Genomic DNA, 26251 nt, shown 5'->3' with positions numbered 1-26251 from the left:
AGGAGGAACCATGAAATATGCAACCCCACGAGGGGCGTCATAACATGTTGCCAGGCATCGCCACCGATAGTGTCACATTATTGTTACGATGGGGGACTCCTCGATGCTTATCGGTGCCGGATGCAACAGTCGTCAGTCGCAGCTTTGTCCCGTGCCGGTCATTTTGCACCCCAATCGTGGGGACAATTGTGTCTTCTTGCGAACCGTTCATGGTTCATTTGTGTCCTAACAAGCGCCCATTCTTTGGCCCCCACCAAAGACCGAGCCGACGCGAGTCCGGTTTAGGAATGGTGATTGGTTTTCAAATCGATACAATCGTTGCAGGGCGCTGCGACAACTCACGCACACCGGATGAGACCCAATCTGATCTGGAGGTTCGGGTGGCCGGAAAATTGGTCGGAAAATCACCGGAAAGTGCCGGATCGAACCGACACCTTCGATCGAGCGAAACGGTGACCGGTGATGCGTGTAAGCAGGGCCCAGTGCCTCTCGAAAGTGGCAAAACCCGCGTGGACTTCTTTTATTCCAGCACATTCTTCACCCTGGGGGCTTGGCCGCGCGCCACCGCGCTGTTAGAAAGTTTTCCGAGCTGAAATTAAGCACGGCCTCACGGCGGGCGAGGGTTAACGAGAAAGAAATTTGCACCAACTATCCGAGCGCCGCAGTGTGCGGAAACGATCGCGAAAATGTATCAGACTGTTCGCCTCTGCTGTCTGGGGGCCTCTCTACAGCAGGGCGAGAAGGGCAAATAATTTCACCGATTGGAGCGAATCCGCCACCGGACCGGGATTCAATTGCCGGTCCGGAAAGAAACGGAACGGAACGGAACGGAACGAAATGCCCTCCGGCACCTCGATGGATCGAATCTGGCTGAAAATAGTTACGAAAATGCCTCGCGCCAAAGTGACAAACATAAATGCAGACTAATTGCATTTTCAACCCATCCACCCACCCACTCGAGCCCAGCAGTCATTTTCCTCGAGCGTTTTACATTCGCATTCGGTACCTCGGTGCCTCAGAACCGACCCCCAACGAATGCCACCGGGTGCGGCAAATGGGCCCGTACCGGAGAAGGGAAATTCTTCGCGAAAACACACCCCCAAACCCCGGGAACTAGGGGTGAGAGTGGGGACCGGGGCCAAGTTTCCCGCCCAGACGATTTTCCGCTTCGCAACGCGTCATTCGGTGATTGAATTATTTTGCGCATCGCAAACGGCGACGTCGATTTGCTAACGTCAAAACGTTCCCTTCATTCCACAAATTGCCAGCCGACGTCCGGTCGTGGAGGAGCTTTGCTGGAAGGGAGCTTTGCGGGGTGGCAAAAAAAACTTCATCTTGAGAGCTGACGCAGCGCCAGCAACAGAAGAAGAGCTCTACGGGCGCCGAATGTCGAGGCGAGACAAACAGGAAACGGCACAGACTAAGAGCGCTTTGGTGGCGCATCTCACCAGACGGATTTCGGTTCTCCTCGGGCCTTTTTGCGCTCGTCGCTTTTCCGACCGACGATGGAAATCTTCAGCCCCTACCCCTGACATAACGTGAAGGAAAGCGGGTGGCGATGGAGAGGTGCGAGATTGGATCGTCATAAAGTTAGTGCCGATTGTTCTTTCGTTTCCGCCTTGCAGCTCTCGCGTGCGGAACGCCCGCGCGGGTGAAGTTTTCGGTGAAATGACGCTCGCCGACGCCAACCAGTCAATGTCGGTCGGTGCTGACTAGTTTTCGATTGTCAGTGCAAGGCTGACTGCTAACGGCGAAAAGTTCGGTTAATTGATTTAATTTTTGTAAAGGAAACAAAAAAAAATCGCCACCCACTGCGCTTTGTAATTACGCCACCGGGGGTGAATGCTGCAGTTGAATAAGTTGATAAAGTAAAAAAGGCATAATTAAGACGGTCCCGCGTAACGGTTGCTATTGGCTCACCTGTGTGGATTCCTCGCAAACGAATCAATTTTAATGACGATGTCAAGCCGGGTACCACGAACCATAACCTTTAACCCAAACGAACTGTATTGAATGCAGAAGTGAGCTGATTCATTATGAACGAGTTCAACGAAATTTCCAACGAACGAGTCAGCCGAACGAAGAGCGAGGAAAAATTGGTTTCATCGCTTCTTTATGACCAACACTTCAGCAATATACGGCTCGATGCCATTTCTGAATGCACGGAATGGTTACTTTTTGAGGACACTTATTATGTCACAAAGTTTGATAAAAAACGATGACTATTTCTCCCGATGCACTATGAAAAAACGCACCGTTGCACTCTGTTGCGATGAATCGTTTTAAATGCCTGCTCACAGCCCGCTTACGTTTGCTGCGTCCTTTTAAATTTTAAACTCAGCAAACGATGTTCAAATTGTCATACAATGCGCACAAATTGGAATGCAAGAGGGCAGCTTACGTCAGAAAAAACCGCGAGAGAGAAAAAGAAAAAACCGAAACCATCCTCCCAAAATGCAAACACCAAAAACAACATGACATAATGCAACGACCGAAAGTGAGCATGTTAAAATTTGCAACCACCATATAAAAAACCATTACACCCCTGCAATACCCGCACAACAATTATCGGCATTTACGCTCATCCGCCATTTTGGTAAGATCGATGCGCTGGTCCGATGGAAACGCCGATGGCCGATGGGTTGCGGTGCATTTTGGAACACCTTTCAGCACCTGTGTGCCGATTGCTACCGGGCGCAGGCGGTGAAAACCCCCCTACAACACCAATTATTTCGTAGGGATTCCTTCAGTTCACGCTCTCGCCCATCCACCGCAATCCAAAGAAGGGAAACCGCGAGCCGGGAGGACGCAACCAATGCACGACGATGTTAAACAGCGGCCATTCGACAACAATTATCGGCAGGCGCAACCGTAAACAAACCGTTAACAACATCCGTAACGCACAAACACACACAGCTAAGGGCCTACAGGGTTTGGCCCACTCGGGGCCTTTCGTTCGACTGTGAAATTACGTTTCGCCTACAAATTTGCTGACTTAAACGGTCGTGTAAAGACGCGCAAAATTAAATTAAAAAAAAACAGACAAAAGGCGTACGAACGGGCGAAGTCATAACTTCGGCCCAGCCAAGCGATTTGTTTCGCACGGGCACTGGAAATGTGTAAATACAAAAATAAACTAGACGCATTCCCCCCAAAAAAAAAATGGCATAATTTGAAAAGCTACCAATGCAAACAAACCACCCACAATTTGAAACACACGCCACAAAAGTGTAGCTTCAGCTGTGCGATGAGTGATGGCCGCTGGCCCCATTTAAGTATAGAGCGTTCGTTTTGGGACCTGCTTTATCGAATTTCGAGCATAATTTAATGCATTTCTACCAGCGGAAAAATGTACCCTCGAAACATATCCAAATTTTTGCACATTCACATATTTCTGTGAATACAAAAAAAAGTAGTTTCATCCCCCGAATTACATGCGCTTCAAAAAACATCAGTAACGGCGCTATTTCGACGAAAACGTATCACGACGAGAAACTTCCTCGGCACAACAATTTCCAAACCCCCATGGCCAGCAGGCAGGAGCGCTTACAAACGATAATCACTCCGCGTTAGCTCCGATGATATACAGAGCGAATGTGCTGACAGCAACATTGGCAGAAACGGATCGGCCAGCCAGCTCAGCATTTTCCGGCGGTCGCCCGACCGGAAGAAAAACATATTAATTTCATCCTCGTGCATCTCGCGCGCGCCCTCGGCTCGTGCGAATGCATGCTTTCATCACGAATGCAACCCACACAACGGCCGTTCCGTCGAACTGGGTGGGCAGTTTTTTTTTTGCTCGCTTCGAGAAATGGTGAACAAAAAAAATAAACAGAGATACCATGACAACCATTTGAGTCGTGTTGAAAAGAACGACAGTCAGAGAGAAAGAGAGAGAGAGAAAAAAAGGTGCCTATGATACGAAACGCAGCCGCGTGCTGGCAGAACGATTTTCCCGCCCCGGAAAAGCGGAAACGGAATGAAAATGTGACACCAGCGCCGTCCGTTAAGCACATAAATATTTGCCACCGACGTGTTCGCGCGCGGCAACGAGGAGAACAAATAAAGCACTATTTATACTGCAAACGAGCTTAAAATATTTCACGTAGTGTTAACGGAATGCCAAACATGCGACAAGAATAGTGGCCAACCCGTGCATGGGAGGAGGGGGGGGGGGGGTGATGAAAAGGAGAACAAAAAAAAACACCAAACTATCTAGATAAATGGCCACCGGGATGGATGGGTGAAATGGGAAAATAATTTTTCCTTCCTCCCTTTCGGCACAGCACTGCCCTGGGGTTGTGGGTGGTGATGTAAATTTTGGGAAATTTTCTCCACCCCCGCTCTGGCGGGCGCGGGAGCGCAATTTATTGCCTGCAAAATTTCTGCACCAAAGAGAGGGTGGGGCGAGTTGATTTCATTGAATTTATATAAATATTTAATTACCGGCAGCGCGCGCGATGGAGAGATATGGTACAGGTTGCATGAGAGCGCGGGAAGAGAAAAAGGCAGCAAAAAAAATGCACCAGTTACAGAGTGCAAATGAACATTAGTGGCAGTTCGGCAGCATCATTACGTTGCTACACCAGGGCCGAGAAGAAAGCCGCCCGGGTTGCAACGAGAATCGGTTGCGATGAAAATGAAAAGCGAAGGAAAAAAACGGCACCCGTTGCGTGCGTTGCGCGGTTTTATTGGGCGAACCACCGCGAACAGCGAACAGGCGGAGAGAAGCAAACATACACACACACACGAAAAAAACAACAATTTGTTTGTTTAACGGAAACACACGCAAACAAAACAGTAAACGCACGCCAAATGCATGCAGATGCACCAGGAAGGCGGCCCACAACCGGTGCATAGACGGAAGCATAAATATCCAACCGCCAGCCGGGAACGCGAAAGGTATTTCACACAGAGAAAGTGATTTTTTGTTTTCGCATGTGTTCACCCAACCCAGCTGCCTGGCCACGCGTGTGGCTTAGAGGCATAATTTGACACACGCAACGGTCTCCCGGCGCGGTTGCGTAACCACCGTCTGCGTGAATTAACACGTGCGCGAGAGAGACTAAAATGCATCACCCACGGGGGAGTGTTTGGTTGGGGTTTTTTTTTCTCCATTTTTTCTTTTTCGTTCTGTAAGCCATAATTACACCAACGAAACGTGCCGAAAATGGCACCCCACCGATCGAAAGCACACGCTCTCTCGATCGCCCGCACGAGTGGCATAAAATTTATTCTCGATCGATTTTCGATACATTCTTGCAACGCTTCTGTAAACAATCTCGGGGCTGCTTGAGCGGGGATTTTCGTGTTTCGTTCGCTTCCGTGCGCCTTTCCAAAGCGCGGAGAAAGAAAGCGCAAGAAAAAAAAAAAGCGTGGAGAAAATCGTTCCACTTCAATCCACCTCGGAACAGGATTGCAGCTGCTCCTGTTTCGGCGAGTGATATCCAATTTCCACACCAGCACCACCGGGAGTCCTGGGCACCGGGACGATCAGCAAAACCCAGACGGTTCAGCTCACCCGACGACGTGACGTAATTTATGTACCCGCCAGTCCGTGCCAGTACGCGGGAGCACGGTGCCAAGAATGTTTCACTTTCCCGGGGGCGCCCTATCGCCTCGTGTACGGCTTCGATTAACCCCTTGTTCGGTGGGTGGTGGTGGTGGTGGTTCACGAAACTCGAACGAGCCGCCGAGTTGGCTACCACCCACCATCGATCTCCCTCCGCTATATCATTGCCTTTCATTGCGTCCATGACCCACGCAACACAAGCGCCCGTAGCAAGCGCCCATTTCGCGTCGGTTCCAACCGGCTTCAGCTTCATTATTGCCTTTCTTCTAACCTTGTCGCTGCGTGGAAAGGGGGCTTGGTGTGAAGTGCAGCATGTTGGGAAGGGTCGGATCGCCCTGGAATGGGACTTGTTTCGGTTTGGGGCTGAGGTTGCAAAAATGCAACCCCAGCGAGAGCGAGAAAGCGCAAAAAAACCGCTAATCACAGCATGCCTCGCACTGCTAAGCAACAGAAAAAAGTTGCTCCCCCGTTAGATCATCGCTAGAGGCGAATGAAGAAGAAAAAATAACGAGAAGAGAATGAAAAAAAATCGTGAACGTGTGCGGGTACTTTGCTTATTTTATTCCTTACACACTTGCACTTCCATCGTACGCTGATGATTGCATTCGACCCTGCTGCACTTTAATCATTCGTGTGCCAAAAATCAAAAACGGATCATAAATTCGTCCCGTTAAGAGATTGAGCAAGAAAATGAATGCGCAAAAATTAACTTCCAAAGCTCGAGCTCAAGTTGCTTTACATGGTAAGGGTTCGCTTCGTTCTTACCACCGTTCGTTGGCATCGTTTCTGTTGCGAGACCCGAAACCCAGAAGCAGAGCAAAAAAAAAAGGGAGCTACTCTTCCTACAGCAACTCGATGCTTCATCCTCGAAACCATGGCGCCACCATTAGCCAAAGCCCGGGAATGCGATGAACGGCGCGTGGTTATATCTTTTTTTCCCTTGTATTCAGCGCTCTTCTACTGCTGCCCATTTATTCACTCATCGCCGGTTCGAGAGGTTTTCCCTGCTGCAAGTTAGTGCCTTTTGCCACTGCACGGTATTTTTCCCGCACTTTTACGCTCCCACCAACCAGCCCACGGTGGTCGTCGTTTTCACGCCGAGCTGCAGCGAATTTTTGGCACCCTGGGCAGAGCAGCAAAGGGAAAACGCCGGAAACGGTGGCAAACGGGTAGACAAAAGTGCGAATGATGCATTTCCAGCGTCGCTGCATCATTACCGCTGCATCAGGATGCTGCGGTCTCGCCTGTACGTTAGGTGCCACTACATTGTTGGTTGGCGATTAGCGCTTGAGGAAGCAGAAAAAGCGAGCGTCACACACGCGCCAAAAAAAAAGCAGGACCCCAGCGAACTTTCTTACATCCGCCGCACTGTATTTAGCAAAAAGGGGAAACAAACAAACGGGCGTGTGTGCACACCCACACACACACTCGATCCACCCCAAACTAGGTGACCATCGATGGCCTACGGCAGGAGCTATATCACGCCAGCACAACCAAAGGATGCGACTTTCGAGCGCGAAACTCGCCCAAAGTCAAACACTTTCCCGACTTCAGAGCTGCTCAGGCGCTTCGAATTTTCCCGGCAACCCCTCCGCAAAAGGGAGCCGGGTGGTAGTTTTCCGGCTTTATTTTGTTTTTTTTTCTGACCCTCTCTCTCTCTCACTCTCTCTTTTGCCCTTTCGAACCGGTGCGCTGTGTGATGAATTTTTCGCTCCACTTTGTTAGCGCGTTGGTCGTTTGCCCGGGTACCATCCGTCAACCTGAACCTGAACCTTCCGGGCGCACTTATCCTTTGACTCTCGGTCAGCTTTCGGTCAGCAGGCACTGCAACAAACGAAACAACCCGACGGCAGCGAGAAAAATGGTAGCAACAGTCCCGCGTCGCGACGTAGAGCGTCGATTTTGTTTGTTGGCAGCATAAATTATGCACCCGAGCGCAGCGCCAGAAGGAGAATGCACATTTAAATATTTAAATATTTCGACGTAGCGTACAGTTCTTTGCCCCAGAACGAGCCCTCTGTTTCCCTATCTTCACGCTAACTCTCTCTCTCTTTCTCTCTCTCTCTCTCTCTTCCACTGGTCCCTAGCTAAGATGGGGGATTGTAAAAGTTCGCTCCGTGTAGTTCAATCTTTTAAATCATTTCTAGATCGCTTTCTTCCACTTTTTTTTTTGTTGCTTCCGAGACTGCCTCTTCCTCGGGATGCCCATTTCGTAGATTATGCCACCGTCATTAACCTCCTTTCTTACGATTGCAATTTTTGCGATAGAGCGCCGGGACAAGCTAACTGCGCGGCATTTAGGGTAATAGGGCCCAACGAGGGAAATGATTAGTTTTGTTCGGGGCGGTGGGTCTGATGCTGCCGCATTTAAATATGAAGCCACTCTCGGCTTCAGCCCAGAGTTCTGGCAGCCGTTCAAGCCGTACGGTTCAAGCCGGGAGTGGAATGAATTACATCCATCATGTCCTCGCGCGGGTCCGGTTTGGACGCTCGTCCAAGCGTTCTTCACAGGACGGGCTATTAACACAAACCATTCACAATCGCATTCAATTGATGCATCACCATTGGTCGTGATGCTTCACGTGCATAATGCTCCACCGTGCGCCACAGACAGATCGATCCGGGTAAACGACAAACGGCAACATCCATTTCATTATCAAACGCAATAAAATGAATCGTGTCCGAGTGCATTTACTAATTTCCCGTCGCTTTTCACCGCTCCAGTTCGGATCGCTCGTTTGTAATGGAAAATGTTTCCCTCCAACAGAGGGAGCAAAAGAGCTGCTGGGAAAAGTCATACACACCCATGCACATGCACACAAACGCACATGAGCGAAAAGAAAAACTTGCAAACCTACACGGGGCTACGGCAAACAAATTGCACAACGCGTCAAGTAGTCACCCGGTTGGCTGCCGCTAATACCGTTGCCCAGTTCCAGCACCGAAGGGCTTTGTAATGCACCGATGCACTCGCTGCAGTCGTCGCTGCACACCCCTGCCGGGGCTGTGTGATTTTTTTCTCTCTATCTCTCTTTTCATTCACATCCCCTTCGCGAACGGTTCAACAAACTCCGTCCGGTCAACCAGCCGAACCATATGGACGCTGGCTGGCAGCATAAGCGTCGTAGCTTCGAAGGGCTTAGGACCCCTGGCTAGACTGAGTGGAGGGAAAGTCTGGGGTCTGGGTTTGGGTGTGGCTGCCACTTCGGTGCATACGCTTCGATGCCTCGATCGATGAGAAGCGACAAGCGATGATGCTGCTGTTGCCGATATGAAATGTTGCTTAGGGTAAACGCTTTCATTTAGCACGTTTGTAAGCCCTTCGTCGGGGCGCCAACGGTGCGAGAGAAAGAGAGTATGGTGGCAAGCAACCAAGCAACAGAAAAAAAATGATACCGATTGCATTGCAATCCACTCGGAAAAGTACCAGACCAGCGAGGGGTTGCACGGTTCAATACCGAACAGTGGACATTAATTGAGTGATGATACTTGAAGGGACAGAAAAATCAGTCCCACCGTTCGAGAGCCCTCCACGGCTCGTTTCGAAAGGGCGTTTTATAGGGCGGAGGCGTGCAAATGGCACCTGCCCCGTTCCTAGTCAACCGTGTGATGGATCTGCCGGTCCACGTGGTAAACGACGATGGGCCGATTAGCGCCACCGAATGGCCTTTTCAACCGGACCGGGTACTCGTTCTCGCGGCGACACTTTCAGCTCAGGACCGTTGATTAATTGAGCTGTGCCCGTGGCATGTACCAGTTGGGTGAAGTGCATGTGCACTGATGCACCTGTCGAATCAAAATCGTCAAATAAAAATTTCAAACACAACAGGTATTGGACTTTTTGTTTATTTTTTTTCCAACAATTTCTCTAACGGATTAAGCTGTTAAAATGCAGATTTTTTACATCAACAATGAGCGACCACACGCGAAATATTCTTCAAAATTCATCACACCCGCCGAAATGCTATCAATTCCCTGTATCGAACTCAATTTCCCACTCAAAAGCTCCACACACACACACTGCGGTCGTGTAATGGACGATGATTTCAACCTCCGCACGTGCTCAATCCACATCGACGGAGCTCGGGTTGGAAATATTTTCCCCAAAAACGAGCCAACCCAACCAAATCCTTCAAAGCCCACTCAGCTTCGGCACAATTTTCCTCACACACCATCGGGGTCTTCTCTCTCTGAATGTCCGTGCAGCGCGACCCAAGTGCATCCCGTCCCAGCGACGGGTATGAAAATCAATCAAAACCACAATCACGTCCGGCCTGCGTGCGTTCGCCACCGATAACGATCCCGTCATTGTCGCAAAAAGGTCGAACTTTCGGGCACGACACCTGCCCGGAACGCGCAACCGGTTCCCGCATCGCAGCATCGAACTGTTCTGGTTTCGGGAGCAAAATTGTCGGCCTTCGGGAGCCCTCGTACCGGTTTTACGCACTATTTTAAAACCCACCACCACCGTTCCGGCAAAACAGCAATTGCGTCACTTAAGCGGTGATTATTATGCCCCGTCAGGGACGCAAAAGGCAGCCGAAAGTGAAGTGACCTCGAACCGTGCATTCGGACTTCGCAATAATGCTCAATTAGACGCATTCATTCCGATACGTGGTGTTCGAGTTCGGTTCGGATCCCGTTTGCCGGCTCGGTACCTCGGTTGGTAATGTGTCACAGTTTGCGGTTTGGTTCACTGCAACCCGCCGGGAATCGTCTGTCTGGCTCCTTGTCCAAATCGAGTCCAAGCCAGGAAGAATGGGACCTCATTTGAACCGCGCACGGTTCGGCTCGTTCGAATCAATCGAACGAGAGTCGGCATCTTTGGACGCGTGAAATTCCACCCCACGGGTTCGCCAGAAGCTGGAGGACGCAAACCCAGCGATCGCAGCTGACCCAGATCGGCCCCAAAGCCTGGGGGTAAGGAATCCGTACGCAAGCGCCCACTTTCGCCCGCGTTGCATTTAACGGTGCAGCGCGCGCACGGCAAGAACCGCAGTGCCTCGGCTTGCGACGACTTCTGAAACCAGTTCCTGTCCTCGACTGGACTGCTGGCGATTACGAGTGAAACGCAAACGACGAAACAAACCGACTCCAGGGTGATTACGAGTTTCCCCGAGCTCACCCTCTTAATGGTGGTCGTTTGTGCAAGGAACCTCGAGAACTCGAGTGGACGTGGTGCGATTTGAATATTCAGGTCATTTTCCTTGCCTTTTTCTTTCTCGGCCAGGCTGGGGCCAGCTTGCCACCGGGATCGGGTTTTCCCTCTCAAACGTTAATCGCCCGGCGGGTTGTAATCTAATCGACACTTGGTGGCTAACACGCGGAAGCGAAACTCACCACACGCAGCAAAACTTTCCACGCCACCAAGGAACGTGTGCCGGCACACTCACGTTTTATCAGCCCGTATAACGCAATTACGATGTCCACTTTCGCTGACCACCGCCCCTAACTGGCCGAGTTTTCCGGGGTGGCAGTTACAACCGAACGGCCTCCGGTTACATCGCGCGTGCCAGCTCGACTCTCGCTCGCTAATCGAACTAATGACAATGATGGCAGGGCTCGAGCGAGAAAAAAAAATACTTTTCCATTTCCATCGCCCCCGCGCAAAGGCGAGATGGGAAGTTTTCTTATTCTTCTCTCGCCCCAGCCTGGCCGGCGGAAAAGATTGATTATCGTTTATCCTCGCACGGCCCAGGGGTTTGGTGTGATTCGCTCCCGGCCACCTGGTGACCCGCGGTGTGGTTCTTTCGATTTATCCTTCCACCCCCGGCAGGGTGGGAACTGTGTGGGGCAAAACAGGAAACACAGCCCCGATGTGGGTGCCCTAATTCGATCTGGTTTCGATTACGACTGCCCAACGGCAGTCGGGCCCTTTGCGGGCGTTTTCCCTCGCATACCGGTTGCGAGACGGTGGCGGAAAGTGAAAGGAAGGCTGCGAAAACTGAGCCACGGCGTGGTGACGGAGAATGAGAGAGAGAGAGAGAAAACAAAATGGAAGGTTAAGGAGTTTTCGTTGTGTTTGATTTATCGACCAGCTGATGCCACACGCGGATGCTGAATGCTTTTCTGACACAAAGCGATCTATTTTCGACACCTTCAAGGTGGTCGATGCTCGCTAAGACGTTTTGGAAGGACCTAGTGAAGTGGACAAATGTAGAAAATAATGTACAATGGGAAAAATCTTTACCTTGGGAAAAGTCTTTACCGCTTGACGCAAACTTTTAGTAGAATCTAATCTTTAAAAAAAGGTTTCAAATTCTAACATATGATGTTGTCAATGTAAAATCCCAACTGTCCTGGTATTATCCTGCCAAATATCTTAGCAGACGAGGCTTGACTATCTAATAAACCTCTCAAAATGTGGCTAAAGCTCACTGAGTTTCCACAGTACATCAGGATATAGTAAAGAACAAAGCTCACCACAAAATGCTTAGGCCAAAGAAAAGTTAGATAACGAGAGCTCAACCAAAAGCTTCTCTCCCAGCAAAATTCCTGCTCCTTTATCAGATTGCTTGATCAAACACTCACAAATTTCCATTAAGTTAATAACCCATTAGACAGTAGGTCGATTTTCAATCTCGAAAATCTCAACTCTCGGGCAGAACTTTGCGTAAAATAAATTCTACTCACCCACACTTGAGCTATTTTATCCACATTAAACCGCACTCGAAGCTTCACCCAATATTATTCTTCGAGCACAAGCCCACACTCACACGAGGTGCGTTACAAATTGCCAGCTGCAGCAGATGCAATGATAATCGGCACGGAAGCACCCGCCTAAGAAACTTTCTCTCCCACGGGGTGTAGTGGCAACGAGCCCATTGCCTAATCTAACATTGAAATGATAAAACCATTTCTTATAATGTAACCACCGCACCGGGTCTTCTTCGCTCACCCAACCGTTTGCGAAGCGCGAAAAGGAAAACTTTAATCCCAATGACACACCACCAAAACCCGAATGCGCTGACTTGCGAAACGGTGCCGAATTGCACGGCACACCGCGGGTGCAACAATTCCCGACAGCCGAGTGTGAAATTTGCATCCCATTGCATTCCTTGCACGCGAATATGCACACAATGCACTCGTCGGGGTAAGTTGGGTGAAAATGGGGACCATCGTCCCACCCACCCACCAAGCGAGCGCGTTCTTTATTCCGCGTTCGGCTAAACCGGCTCACACAATGGCGCGGAACGCACATCCTTGAGTGGCGCGCCTGGCAGGACGTTGTTAGTGCCGGGCGTTCCGGGGAAAAGCTCAGCTCACGAAAATCAGCGCCTGACAGCGCCTGACCGTCCCTTTCCGTTGGCTGCGTGTGGAAAAGCTCGCAACGCGCCAACACAATGGTGGGTTTTCCCCCGCAAAGGGAAAACTTCAAATTAACAAAAACCACCCCCGCCCCCCCCCCCCCGCGTTCCACCGTGCCCCTCTTTGCTTGTGCACTTTCCTCGCCAAGGTCGCGCCTGTTCGGTGGTTTTCCGGCGAAGGAAAATGCACACGAACTGGGCGCACCGCACGAGAGTAGCGCGGTTTTCTGCCACCAGCTCACCCGATCGTTCGTTTTTCCTCGGCTCACCTCGGAGAGGGTGGCGCCTTTTCAGCCTCCCCCGTCGGACACGGACACATCTTTCATCGTCTTTGCTTCTTTGCGCGGGCACACAATCAACCCGTGAACCGATTCGACCGGCGCGCGGGCTGCAAATTTATCACCTCCTAGCGATTCAAGTCTCTTCGCCTCCCCCTCCGCCCCCCCCCCCACCACCACCACCACCCCCACTCATTTTCCACAGCATTCAAACGAACAGCGCGGTTTTTCCTCCCACCCGCACACTGACCTGAATAGCCACCGGCGCGAGAAGATGATGCGCCTTGGAGACACTTTTCCCACAGTCGCCGCCACCCCCGCCAGCGCCAAACCGATCCGCTTGTGCTCTTCTGGGTGGTGAAGGTGGGGGCTGGAAAAACACCCGCCGGCAAACACCAGGACAATGCCACGACAGAACGAATGTTTTCCTCTCGTTCGGCAAAGCCAAACTCATTAAAATCTGTCATCCAAGCGGCTGGGCAGCGCCAGCCTTCTCGAGTGGGAACTTCTGAGCGGGAGAGACGAGAATAAAAAAAGCCACCCTCAAGCGCGCACACACACACATCCTCACCCAGATGGAGGCGAATCGGCCCCAAGATGGTGCGCGATAGGAACCGAGGACAAACCTCCGAGAGCGCGCCAGATCGCGGATGCAGATGCGAACGTGGTGGCCAGAAAAACGGATGTCGGGATGTCTCGTCCGTGAGGGGGCGACTGGGTGGGTGGTTGGGTGGGTGTGAGGTTGTTCACGGAACCTCGAAATCGCACACAACAATCTGTGCGAGGGCAAAACGGAAAACGCGCGTTGCCCTAAACTGAGCACCTACTTATCACGACGTGGTGCCGCCGTTCCGCCGGGACGGCAGGAACAATAACACCGTGGACGTGGTGCTGGTGGTGGTGGTGGTGTTTGCGGAAAAACTTGACGCCAGATAGGACGAAAAGCCGCCCGCCAGAAACGAGGGGATGGCGCCGCTGTCCCAACCACCCCCAGCGAAGACGCCCGCCGTGGGTGGGTGGGCCAAAGTTTGCGCTTGATTTTAAATCAAGATAATGAAATTAAACAACACAATTTCAAAGTTTAATTGGAACAGCCCAGCCGCCCGTTGGTGCTGCAAGGGATTTGAGGGAGGTGGGGAGGGGAAGCAAGCCAAATCCCGGCATTATAACCCGCCGCCGGGGGCCCACCGGTGTCAATTGGTGTCGGTTTCGTCCGCGCGCATTCATCCGAACGAGGGAGGAAACCGGCCGGCTGGACCGGAAAAACGGCGGCAACATTAGCGGGTGCCATTTTCACGGGCACGTGGGTTTTGTCCCACGGTGTGTCTGTGTGTCACGAAAGGCGCAGGACGCGAAATTAACTTGACGGAAGCTGAGCTTTCCTGAGACGGAGCCCGGTAATGGACACGTCATTGACAGCTGCCGGGGAAAGGCGGGGCAGTCCAAGGACTCCCGAGGAGCCACCATCGTTAATGGTTGCGCCGGCCAAACGCCCACGCAGTTCATTACTTCGCGGCACGGATCGCGGCCACTCGCGGCCCATGCTAATGCTATTTTTGTTAATCGAGTCATTTTGCTCCATTCGTAGCTGGCGACTGCGAGCTGAAAAACGGTGCCATTTGCTTTTTGTTCTTCGCGCGTCCAGCAAAAAAGCCCTCCCGTCGTGCCTGCAGGCGCCTTTGGGATGCTGACGGGCTGCTAAACAATCACTATTGTTCGTGGAAAGTGTGATTTAACGAAAACTCGCTCCCCCGGACGCTGTTTGCATAAACATGCTGCAGAAAGGGCTTGCCTTTAAGGATTGGGATAGCATCAACGTGCTTTGCTTCCTTTGAAAGGAAATGAAAATACATCTCATTTTAACAGAAGGGGGGGGGGAGGTAGAGATACTCGGGCGCGCTTGGTCCTTGTTGCAGGCTACGATACGATCGGTGTCGGAAATGTATTCAGGGTTTGTGATTCTTCAACACGGCCCGTCGGAGGAGATCAAAACGATTCAAAGTGCAGCTTTGTTAATAAGAGCAGATGGACCGGCACCTTGCAGGAGCGAGATGGAATGCAAATTACAAATGTGCATGCCTTCTCGTCGCTTTAAATAATCCAACGAGCGATGATGTTGAACCATGTTGTGGCAGTTTGAGAAAACGCACTGCACGACGGCAGGCTGCCCATTTAAACATCGGTACGGAGTGCATAATTTAAAGCCAAAATCAATACGTAATCGTAAATCGTAGTGCAAACGTGACCTTTTCCCGGAAAGCAACATTTTCCAGGCTCTCGATCGTGCGGCCTAATGGAAGGGAGAATGCGCAAAAGTAAACAGCAATCAACGTTCGTGTGCCGTTGGTCCGATAACTGATAATTCGCACTTGTTCATTATTATAAACCATTTTAGCACAACCCACACTGACGGGTGCATCATTTCGCATCCTGGCATGACGTGAAAGGTTGTTTTTGGGGAAACTGCTGGTTTTTGTTGCTGCTTTTCCTAGGCTCCTCTAGGCCAGTGAATGTAAATGGAAAAGCGCGTGTGGTTTTTTGTGAATTCTGTCTTTTTTTTATTCCCTCATTCTGCTGTTGCATTTCAAGGGCCACAAATATTACAAACCACCATCCCCGGGACATGATGTCCTTCGGAGCGTAATTGCTCGGCTTCGAATTCATCCCATCGCACTTCACAGCCTTCTACGAACAATCTCATGGCGCTTTTCCGACTGCGAGCGTTGTCGTTTTTTTTTTCTGCTGTTGTTGTTGTTGTTGTTGTATTCGGGTTCCGCGATTGTTCGAGCAAGCGGCGTCTGTGGTTACTTTGTTTGTCCGGAAAAATTTCAACCACAAAACAATTATGCTGCCTTGCGGTGCCAAAGCCGCCGAAGGTGGGAAAAATTCATCCATCGTTCGCTCATTGTGCGCGATAATGCGCGATGGGCCCGGCCCGGTGGTGGGTGGGTGAGGGACAAGAGGGAGAGGGGGGGAGGGTGGGAGGCTAACAATTCGGTCGAGTTGGGAATTAACACCTTACCTTGTTGGGCCGAACGGAAAGCGTTTTGGAAAGGCTAATAAACTGTGTGGTATTGAAAATGGCGCGTGGGTGGGAAAAATAATGGATGCCGCTGGGTGAGGACAAAAAACTGTCTCAAGGACACCGAGGAAGCGCGTTCCATCGCGTCGACAATGACACCGTGGACGTTCGCTCTAACAGCGTTTTGAAGCAACGCGACCCTACCGTGCTAGAGAAGCCGAGAAGGGAAATAAAGCGATACAAAGAACTATTAACTTATTTATTTAATAGCACCCAGCATAGCCTCCCAACGCACTAATTGGTTGTGATGCAACATCCAAAGCTACACGCCCACTAGCCACTCCAATCTCGCAAAGTATCATAAACCGATTGCGAAATAGCGTTACGGGTGTGGCCCTGTGGCGCATCCCAACCGGATTCAAATGCACTCCTCGTTGCTAGGATTCGAGCCGATGTAATAACTCTAATTGATTTGGAGTGTGACATACGGTGGGTGTAGAATCAACTCGCGCACTGCAGCCGCATCCGTGGAAACCGTGCCCTTTGATATGATCCCTTTTTTTCCGCCCTGTTGAGCAAAAAGCCCGTGCTACAGCCGGGGCTCCACGGGGACATTCTGCATAACCCACCCAAGTGGCAAACTGTTGATGACAAACTCGGATTAGTACCAGCCCTGGCGTTGGGGACGTTTTTATTTCATTTTATTAACGTTTAAAAACACACACACCAACCGACGACCAGGTGAGCTGAATCAAGGAGCGTGTGTGTGTGTGTGTGTGTGTTCACTTACACCTCACGCGTGAAAAATGCCTCTCGCAGCGTGTCAACGTGCGCCGGCAGCGAAAACCTTGCACCGTGGCACTGTTTCTGTACGCTTGCAGCTCCACTGGAACTGAAGAAGCACGAAACACTTCAGGCGCGATGGTGCACCCGTTGGAACGGATTATACTCGTCCTTTTTGGGGGGGGGAAGAGTTGGGGTCGAAGGGCAATGGCAAAAGGATTGCCGAAAGCACCACTCACCCCAGCACCGTGTGCCAGCACCGTAAAACCACCCGGTTCAGGAGTTCAGGAGTTCATTAAAATTATGACTGCAACACCGCGTCACCGAAAGGGCGCAAGCACCACCGGGAGCAACTGTCATAATCCCGCATTGTTCTGCGCCAACCGTGTCACCCGTGCACCTGAGCTTTTGCCTCCCACGAGGGTGAGGAGGCCACGAATTCGTCCCTCGTTCTGCACCGGTGAGCAGCAGCTTGCTCGGTCGTCCTGCGCCATCCACTGACGGCTAGTTACACCGACGCGATCCTGGCTATGTGCAGCTAAAGGACGTGTACCATTTCGTGTGCCAGGATTTCGCCAAAGCATTCCGACAGTCGGTATAACTCTGGACAAAAACACGCCCGAACGATAGCTCTACCGTTGCTTATTACACCTTTAATAAAGTACCCATTTTTCGAGGCTGCATTTTAATGCCCTCCAACTTCGCACTAAATCCTGCCGGTACGAAGAAACAGGCATTCCATCATCTAATGAACTGGCGCTCACTACATCACAGCGCCGCACTTCCTCGGTGTTCACGAACGAACCGGACAAAGCTTTGGATGCGTACACGTGCCGGGCAGAAGAAGAAGGAGAAGGGCAGCAAAAAAAAGTCGACGCCGAAACAAAACTGTTTGCAAATAATCTGCCGCGCTCTGGGCAAACTTTTGCAGGGCAAACCAAATACACCGAGCTTGGGCGAAGGCTCCAAGCGCGTTCCCAGCTCGAAGTTCATCGGTCATATTCCCTTCCGTTTGACTTTATCGTAATTTCTCGATAGCAAAGCCGCTTAAAAATAATTAAAGGAAAAACTTTCCACCGAATAAAGCATTCCGCCGATGGGGCAGAGATCGGTAGCAAGGAGGCGGTTGAAAAACAGCGCTCCCGATACGGTTTGGGTGAGGGATGCTGTTTTTTTTTTGTTTATTATGCTCTCCGGTTGCCGGGCTGTGGCCTCACCATGCCCAGCAGAAACATGATTACTGGGGGAGGCTCTGTCTGAACAACTTCACCGAAAATGCCGTCTTGTAGAGGAAAAACAACACCGAGAGCAGAAACAAAAAGGCGAAGGGAATCCTTGTTTTTGCTCCCAATTCCGAGACCACTTGCGTGGTACACGCCGGAACAAGTTTCGAGCCTCATAATAACCTCCGAAAAATAAAGATGATGATGTTACGTTTCCGCTCCTTAGCTCGCACCGATACGTTTCCTCTTCGTGTGCGCTTTTTTTTTTGTTCATTGTCTCCACGATTCTTTCTCTCTCGCTTAAAGTCGGCAAAAGTTTGCAAGGTTTCGGTATGCATGTTTTACATCGGAAAACTTTTCTGACCATCCCATCGGCCGGGCAGGAGGCCGTCCAGCAGGCGCATGTAGAAATTGCGAATAGCTTTACAAACTATCGAACGCTCGCAAGGCTCGGGTTGGGGATTAAAGAAGAAGAAGAAGGAAAAGAAAGGGCCAACTCTACAGGGCTGCCCGAGCTTGCACGTTGGCTCATTACACTCGAAGCCCTCGAACGCCCAAATGTTTCGTCCACGAGTGAGCTGTAAAGCTTGCACCCAGTTTCTTCCGGCCATTTCCCACACGTAACGGTTTGCACCCCTTCCGTGGCCGTGTAACCAAACAAAAGGCTGAACGCGAAGCAAAACTAACTAACTGACTCTTTTCCCCCACGGCAGATGCCGCGATTGTAGATCGCACCGACACGGTGCGCCGTTTAACGGTAATGGCAAATTACAGGCCTATTTATGCTGCTTGAGCCCATCTGGTTGGCCTGGCTGCTTGGTGGTTGCAGAAATTAAGGCACGAGCGCTTGATGCCGAGCGCCCACGATCGCGTCATGTTGTACACAATCGTGCGGGATTATTTATGCTCGCCCGATCGCGGTAGATCGCTTCCGATCAGATTAGAAATCAACCGCCACCGGGTTGCACCTGGGTTGGCGATCGGTGGATCGGTGGATCGGTGGCTCGGTAAAATGTACAACCACCGATCAGATTATATCTTCCGGCTTTTTTTTTTGTTGCGGCTTTCAGCGCCACGCGTAGCACAGACGTTTGCAGCCCGTTAGCGTTGATCGGGTGGTGGCCCATTGTGGTGGAAAATGGTTAATGAGTGCGCTTTTCCGAGCAGCGCAGGGAAAGTACAACAAACAAGCGACAACGAGTTTGCGATTAGATTGAAGCGGAGCTGAATCAAACGGCAGGTTTCATGATACAAAATGGGAAAAATGGGCTTTGAAATGTGATCGTATTAATCGTGAGCCTAATTTTACGAGTTATTGAAGCATTTTCAATGCATGTAATGTATGTTATTTGGGTTTATTATAGATTGTTTTAACGAAATATTTGGTTAAAATTATTTCAACACTAAGAAGCAAACATGTAATAGTTAACATAAAAGCGATTTGAAATAAAGCTCTCATTCATTCTGTGTAAAAGCCATTATCTTCATTATAACGCCTCCCCAAACCAAACCCACTTTCTGAAAAGTGCTTCAAAATCCTACCTAACCTCGTTTTATGGCGTCCATGATGGACTTGATAAGTAATAGGAACCTAAATAAAGGACAATAAAGCTATTCGTACGCAATCGATCCACCCGATTATAATTCAGCTTCTACCGAGAAGATACCATCTGAATTTCTGATACGCCGCATGACTATGGATGAGCTCGGTTGCAGTTTTTGGAGATTTTTCTCGGACAAATCACAACCACCGCCCACTTTTACCACCGACAGAGAAGACTTCTCCCCAACATCCCAATCCATCTTCACCCCGCGTGCTAACAAATGCACGGAATTCAATTAACAATTTAATCCACCCGACGACCACGGGAAGCGTTTCGGACGTCATCCGACCCACAGGCGCTTGTTTTACAACCAGAAACAATCGCACCGCGTCAACAGCGCGACCCGATCGCATCTTCTGACCGCTTGTTGCATCTGCTTTGGACCACATCTGGGAACGTCCGTCAAAAGGCCCACGAACGTGCCCACCAACGTCAGCACCCACGGGGGTTTTCCCACGACGCGGGGTGAGCCAAACGCCAACGAAGGGCACACAATTGTGCAGCACAGCGTGCGTCTAAGCCCGATGGTGAAGATGCATTGAGCCGTTCAAAATAGAGCCCATAAGAGAACCGGCACACGCTAAACACCGCGGTCGCCTAAACTAGGGCAACCTTGGCACAAGCCGGCGAATGGGGCGCTCGAAATGGGAATCCCTCCGCTAGATTTCGAATGGAACCACTTCTAGCTTGCCTGCCGGTTACGCCATCCGCGCGACATCAAATAAAATGGCGCATCGCGAAAAGACAAGGAAAAAAACCAACACAAGACACCCTACCGGAATGCTGCGAAGGCCACACGCGGTATGGCATTCGGAAACGGGACCTGGCCGGTTTTGGAGGTTTCGAAGGGAAGCGATTGCGAATGTGAAGATAAAACGCCAAACACCGAGCGACGGGGATAGGGAAAGTGAAAGTATACACCGACGCTTCGCACCCGAGAGTCCCCCAGCCTATGAAAGGGCATCCGTTGTCTTAATGTCGCGATGGCGGCGGCCGTAAGATTTATAGTTCGAAAGCTCACCGAAAGAGGGCGATTTTTTGTTGTTGTTTTCGTTCGCTGGCTCCCTCACTCGGTACGGTGAACATCATCATTAGCTAATCGCAACCGGTGACTTTGTTTCGGCGGAAGGACAAATTAGTTTGCACGGTTCGGTACTAATGCGACGGTGCTGATAAATGCCAGCGGTTGGCGCGTGCCTTTCGCAATACACGAGAGAATAGAGAGGATCCCTTTCGCGATGTTTGTGCTTTGTGCAACAACTAGCGCCTGTTTGGGGTGAAGGTTAAGAGCAGCGCTCGTCGATCGCGCTAAACAACATTTCCAGTTTTCATCCCGGGTTCATTTGGAAAACGAATATCACAAAGCAGAGCAACGAATGGAAACGTAACAAGTGTTTATTCGAATCAACAAACGCTGCTCGTCAACCTCATAGTCGAGAAGGTCGTGGAAGAACCCTAAATAATGGATATTAATTAGCTAATCAAACTACGGTGCGTTCCAAGAGCCCAGCCACATCATCAACGCGCCGGAGCAGCTCAAACGAGAAGTAAGCAGACAGATTGCACAACCCACAACCCACAACTCGTCTGGCAAACAGCCTGCTCGTTCGTCCCACGAAAGCGCCAGCTCAAAAGCTCAACCCGGAATCAACCCAGCTCGAGAACGTCAAATGAGGCCCCAGTCAGCCCGGGTCGAGCCGCCGTAATCCATCGACACATTTCATTTAATCAGAAAATTTGCCAACAACCATCACCCGGACGATGCCGAACACACCGGCATCATCCCGACGGTCTCGTCAGCTGATAACCGAGAGCTATGGTTTGGCACCATGGGGAAAATATATCATACCGGCTGCCGCGAGTCGCTAGAGGATTATTAGTTTTTCCGTCCCATTATTACCGCTAGTGCATAGGGTGATCGAGGGACCACGAATTACAGCGGGCACCGGGAAAAGGTACCATTTTCCACCGTCACGAGGTCGTCGTAGGGCACACGCGAAACCCATTTTCCCCGGTCTCGTGCTCTTGCTAACTTGAACTAACGTTCTTCGGTCTCGTTTCTTTTTTTCTTTTTATCTTTTTTGTTGGTTCACTCAACCCACAGATACGCTGAATTCGTGGCACTGATTGCGATCTCGTGCACGCTGTTCCTGTTCCTGCACACCCAGAGCCTGACGTCGCGGTTGCGCGAGATGGAGGACAGACTGCAGCCACCGTCGTCGCTGTCGGCTGCCAGCGAGCTGAGCGGTAATTCAATTAGCCAAGGTGAGTCGAAATCGGAACGAACTCCGTTTCGCCGGTGGAAGAAGCTACCTTTCCGACCCTTTTACCGATAGGTACCGATAGGAATCGATGTTAATTTAAATCACACCAAACCGGTTGCTTTTCTCGCACCTGAACCTCGCGAGTAGGGCACAAAACGGGCAGCAGATGAGATTTCGATCGATTGCGATCGAACGCTGAGTTTAATGATGTCCTATTCTGAGTCTCCTTTTAGGGGATTTTGTCGCAGAATTAACGCTAATTTGCGTCCCGTTTTAGCAATGCGCGATCGAGCAGACATACATTTCCATTTAGAGAAAGCCTCAATCGGGTGTTTAGTTAATTTTTGACCCAGAATTCACTCACAAAAAAACCCCATTAATTCTCGACCTATACTCTCCGGCCAGAACTCATCAATCGATCGCGGACACACCGTGATGCCAATGGCGCTGACACGTTAATTACACGATTTCCACACAAACGTCACCGTCACCAGCGCCAAGAACGGTATATGGTTCACAGAATTTCACGCCCCCCGAACCGAGAATCGGCCCAAATCGGACCTAAATGGCCTCCCACACAGCCGCCGAGCTTTAATTGCACATGCAAATTGCGCGTCTGCGTGTGATGTTTGCCGCTCTAGAATTATGCCACCCGGCGGCCCCGAAGACGACAACCGGGAAGCGTGGGGATGGCTTTTCAGAGGACGGTTTTCCCTCCTGGGGAAAATGTGGCCATTAATACGCTTACGCAACACAACGCGACGACATTCCTGCGCGATGAAACCGCCCTCCAGTTGATTGACACCCAAGTGACTAGGCAGCAAGTGACCGTTTTGCTCGAATTAAGAGCCACATTTCAGTATTTAAGGGTTGCACACGCACCTCTCTAGGGTTTTGCCACATTTTTGCGCCTCTTATTTTAGCTTGCGTATGAATAGTTTTTTTTTTTTTGTTGAAAACTATCCCCCAATGCGTACGTTGGAATGTAAACGCCACGGTGCATAATGCGAGTGGCACTTTGAACGAGCCAAATCGAGGCTCCATCATCCATCGTCCGCACGTTTTCCAAATCGACCACAAACCGTCGGACGTTACATGAGCAGACGGCCAAATGGTGGGCGAAAAGATGACTCCACCTCTAATGGGAAGCTAATGAGCGCATGCGGTTGGCATTGCGAACGGTTCGCTGGCTGGGAGGTGGTTTTGAGCCCAAAAGTGGACCCCATTACGATCAATTAAACGGTCCGAAAACGGGGGTTCCCAAAAGAGCCCGCGATGCTTCTGCATTTCACCGCATCGCGCGGCAGCGTTTAGGCATGGGTTGGACTCGAACCGTTTGGTTCGCTGATCACGATTTGAGTCGTGTCGCTTATGCAGTGAAGAAAAGAGGAGAAATTAGGCACCAAATAAGTGACCTGTTTAAGCGACGCTGGCGTGAGGGAAGTAAAGTTGCAAAATTAACATGTTTTAAATGCTCTGTCTCTATTATCTTTCAATAAAGGCAGCTCTGCATTAAATTCCAAGCACGACTTCTCATCGGCATCGAACGGAAGCTGCTATCGATTGATTTTGGCAGTTTCAGGAATTCTACGAAACCAAAAACGCCAAGAATCAAAGTGGGAGCGTGGGAAAAAATAGCTAATTGAATATTTATAATTACAAGCACATTCTCCCCCCGCCCGGGATCCCGGGTGTTCCACCAGTACCACCCCCCAAAATAAAATCACCATCATTATGAGGTCCTTCGCCGAAGCGTGTCGAATGTTTGCTTTGCCTTTTTGATTTGATCCCCCGCAAAAGGGCCTGCAACAACACAACATTCCCGTCCCATCGGTGGGCGGCATTGTATTGCCGTGCCCAATTTCCACCCAATAAACTGTTTGCTATACAATTGTTCCACCCGAACGCACCCTTAGTGGGCGCATAAGAAATCGCAGCATCCTAATCTTTTGCCTTCGAGGTGAACCCCCCAAGGGTGTGTTTGTTCTCGTTTTGGGTGCATTCAGGCGGCAATACGCTCTCTATGGTAATTTCATGGTTAATCAGCTAACCAACGTACGATGCTAGCGGGGAAAAACACGAATGAGGAAAAAAAAACACACCCAAACACATCCTTTTTTATAAATGTACATCGCGCTGAAATGAACTCGAAGCAATAATTGAAAAATGGCAAACAACAGCACGTGCTAGTCGCAAGCGATCGGCTAAATAAACAGCATCACATCATAATTTCCCGGACTATGTGGTGTGAGTGTGTATGTGTGTACAATTCGATGAAAATCGCGACCTCGAAGCTTGAAGCACCCTTCACAAGCAAATGGTTTGTAAATAACGAACAATTATTCGCACGTAATTGTTGTGTTTGTTTGCGATAATAAAAAAAGTGCCCCAAACCGGCAGCTGATTCGTGCCGATTTTTCGAACGCCTGGAAAATAGTCCCCACACAATAACGTTCGAAGGCTTTCGATCGCGCGATTTAGTCGTAATGCGACCAAACAAAGCGATTTTTCCGACTCAATGGCGAGCCCCGTATTTGGTTTGGCTTTTCCAATCACCTCGCCGTGGTGTACTTTCGCCGTACACACATATTCGATATCATTCGGTGCTGTTTGCGAAGTGAGTTAACAGTTCGATAAGCTCAACACACGCTCAATCGCAGACTTCCCGTGCGGTTGACGCGAGCTTTCACACGCCAACCGCAGGGATACGGCGTCGTCGATGCGTCTGGTCGCGTGGCTCGAAAGGATGCTCGAGACGTGCCGGCGTTTCGTACAACCGCGAACGAGCAAACAAGGAGTATATGTGTATGTGTTCGCGGGGGTGGCGCAATTTTCGCGGCACCAGAATTCTGTCATCGCGGCTCGCGCCCGCGGTACGCGCAACCGAACACGCGAGCATAAAACTTAATGAAGCATAATATTACAATCCAGCCGGTAAAAATATGTTGCATAAATATTATTACCTCCCGGAGGCAATCGGAAGCTATCGGCGGAACAAAAAGCAAAAAAAAACACGGAAACGTGGCAGGCATCCATTAGCGTGAGAGAGAGAGAGAGAGAGCGAGAGCTCATGGGGGTTAAAGGGCACGTATTGGGGTGCGTTCGATCACACACGCCAGACAGGGAGGTATACGCGCGCGAGAGCAAGAACGCTGCACAGGGAAATCGGGACGGAAATGACGTTACGAAGCCAATCCTTTCTCGCTTCGGGTTTTTTTTTCGTCCTCTTCCCAATCGACTCCCCCATCTCCCCCCTCCCTCCGGACAGCTCGCTCACTTGGCAGCGAGGCGAGAAAAGCGTTTTCCCCGGCCATTTCCCAGGCAGGCAGGAAGTGTAGACAGAGCGACCGGTGTTCGCTCGCGTCGCGTTTTCGCCACTCGATACGACTGCGAATCAAAGCCAATCCGTGCCGCCCCGGAAGCGACCGGAGCGCGCATGGAGTGAAAATTTATTTATTTGATTTTTCCTGCCTCCGAAACCGCCAACCCCGGCGTGCGTGTGCCACTTTGGATCATTGAGCCGTCGGACCCCAATGGCTCGACACTCTCGACAGCGCTCGTGGTGCGCTTTATTGCACCGTGATCCGGTGCGGCTGATTGGCGAATTGTCCGAGCGGTTCCAAGCCCCAGGCCTCGAGGGTCGTTTGCAGCTCATCGCATCGGGCGTGTGTGTGAGCTTTTCCTTTCGGCGCCATCCACCGCTTTCCAGTGGACCCGCCCAAGTGCAACGCCGAACCAGACGCAGGGCGTTCCAATATTTATGCAGCGTCGCCGGGCGTCCTTAATCGACGAAGTGGATCGTCCGCGAGACCAAGCTTCGGTCCGCAGCGTACAAATCACCACGCGAGTACACTGCAGGGCCTCATCCCTCCTCCACGCCAGTGCCAAGCGTCCTTGCGACAGGATTCATCGAGAGGACGGTTGTTTTCGCGGCGTTTTTTTTTTCTTTTTTGACTCGTTTGCCTCGTTTCCCTCAGCCACCGGAAGCAGGAAGACGCTTGCCGGGGGCTGGTTTTTAATTTATAGCAAACCACAACCCCGTTGCCAAGCGGTCGACTTTCTTCGCTGGCGGGGTTTCTTGGGCGGGCTCGGGTAACTTCTTTGGGCACGGTGCCAACCCAACGAATGAGGCGAAAGAGCTCGCGCCATTCGCAACCAGGATGTAGAACCACTTGAACAACAATCGGTTGGGTTTCGG

General features: G+C 50.7%; 1 protein-coding gene across 1 annotated transcript in view; it reads left to right on the top strand.

Annotated features, from left to right (window-relative positions):
- The window catches only part of LOC128722546 (heparan sulfate 2-O-sulfotransferase pipe), a 96232-nt gene that overhangs the window by 40196 nt on the left and 29785 nt on the right, over window positions 1-26251 (top strand). Inside the window, exon 2 of the mRNA XM_053816216.1 lies at window positions 21894-22054. Within this exon, the coding sequence (XP_053672191.1) occupies window positions 21894-22054 (161 nt within the window). The remainder of the gene's footprint in view (window positions 1-21893; window positions 22055-26251) is intronic.

This window comes from Anopheles nili, chromosome 3, assembly GCF_943737925.1.
Source record: "Anopheles nili chromosome 3, idAnoNiliSN_F5_01, whole genome shotgun sequence".
Classification (NCBI taxonomy): domain Eukaryota; kingdom Metazoa; phylum Arthropoda; class Insecta; order Diptera; family Culicidae; genus Anopheles; species Anopheles nili.
The sequence above is the reverse complement of the archived record's forward strand: the minus strand, read 5'-3'. Positions and strand labels throughout refer to the sequence as shown.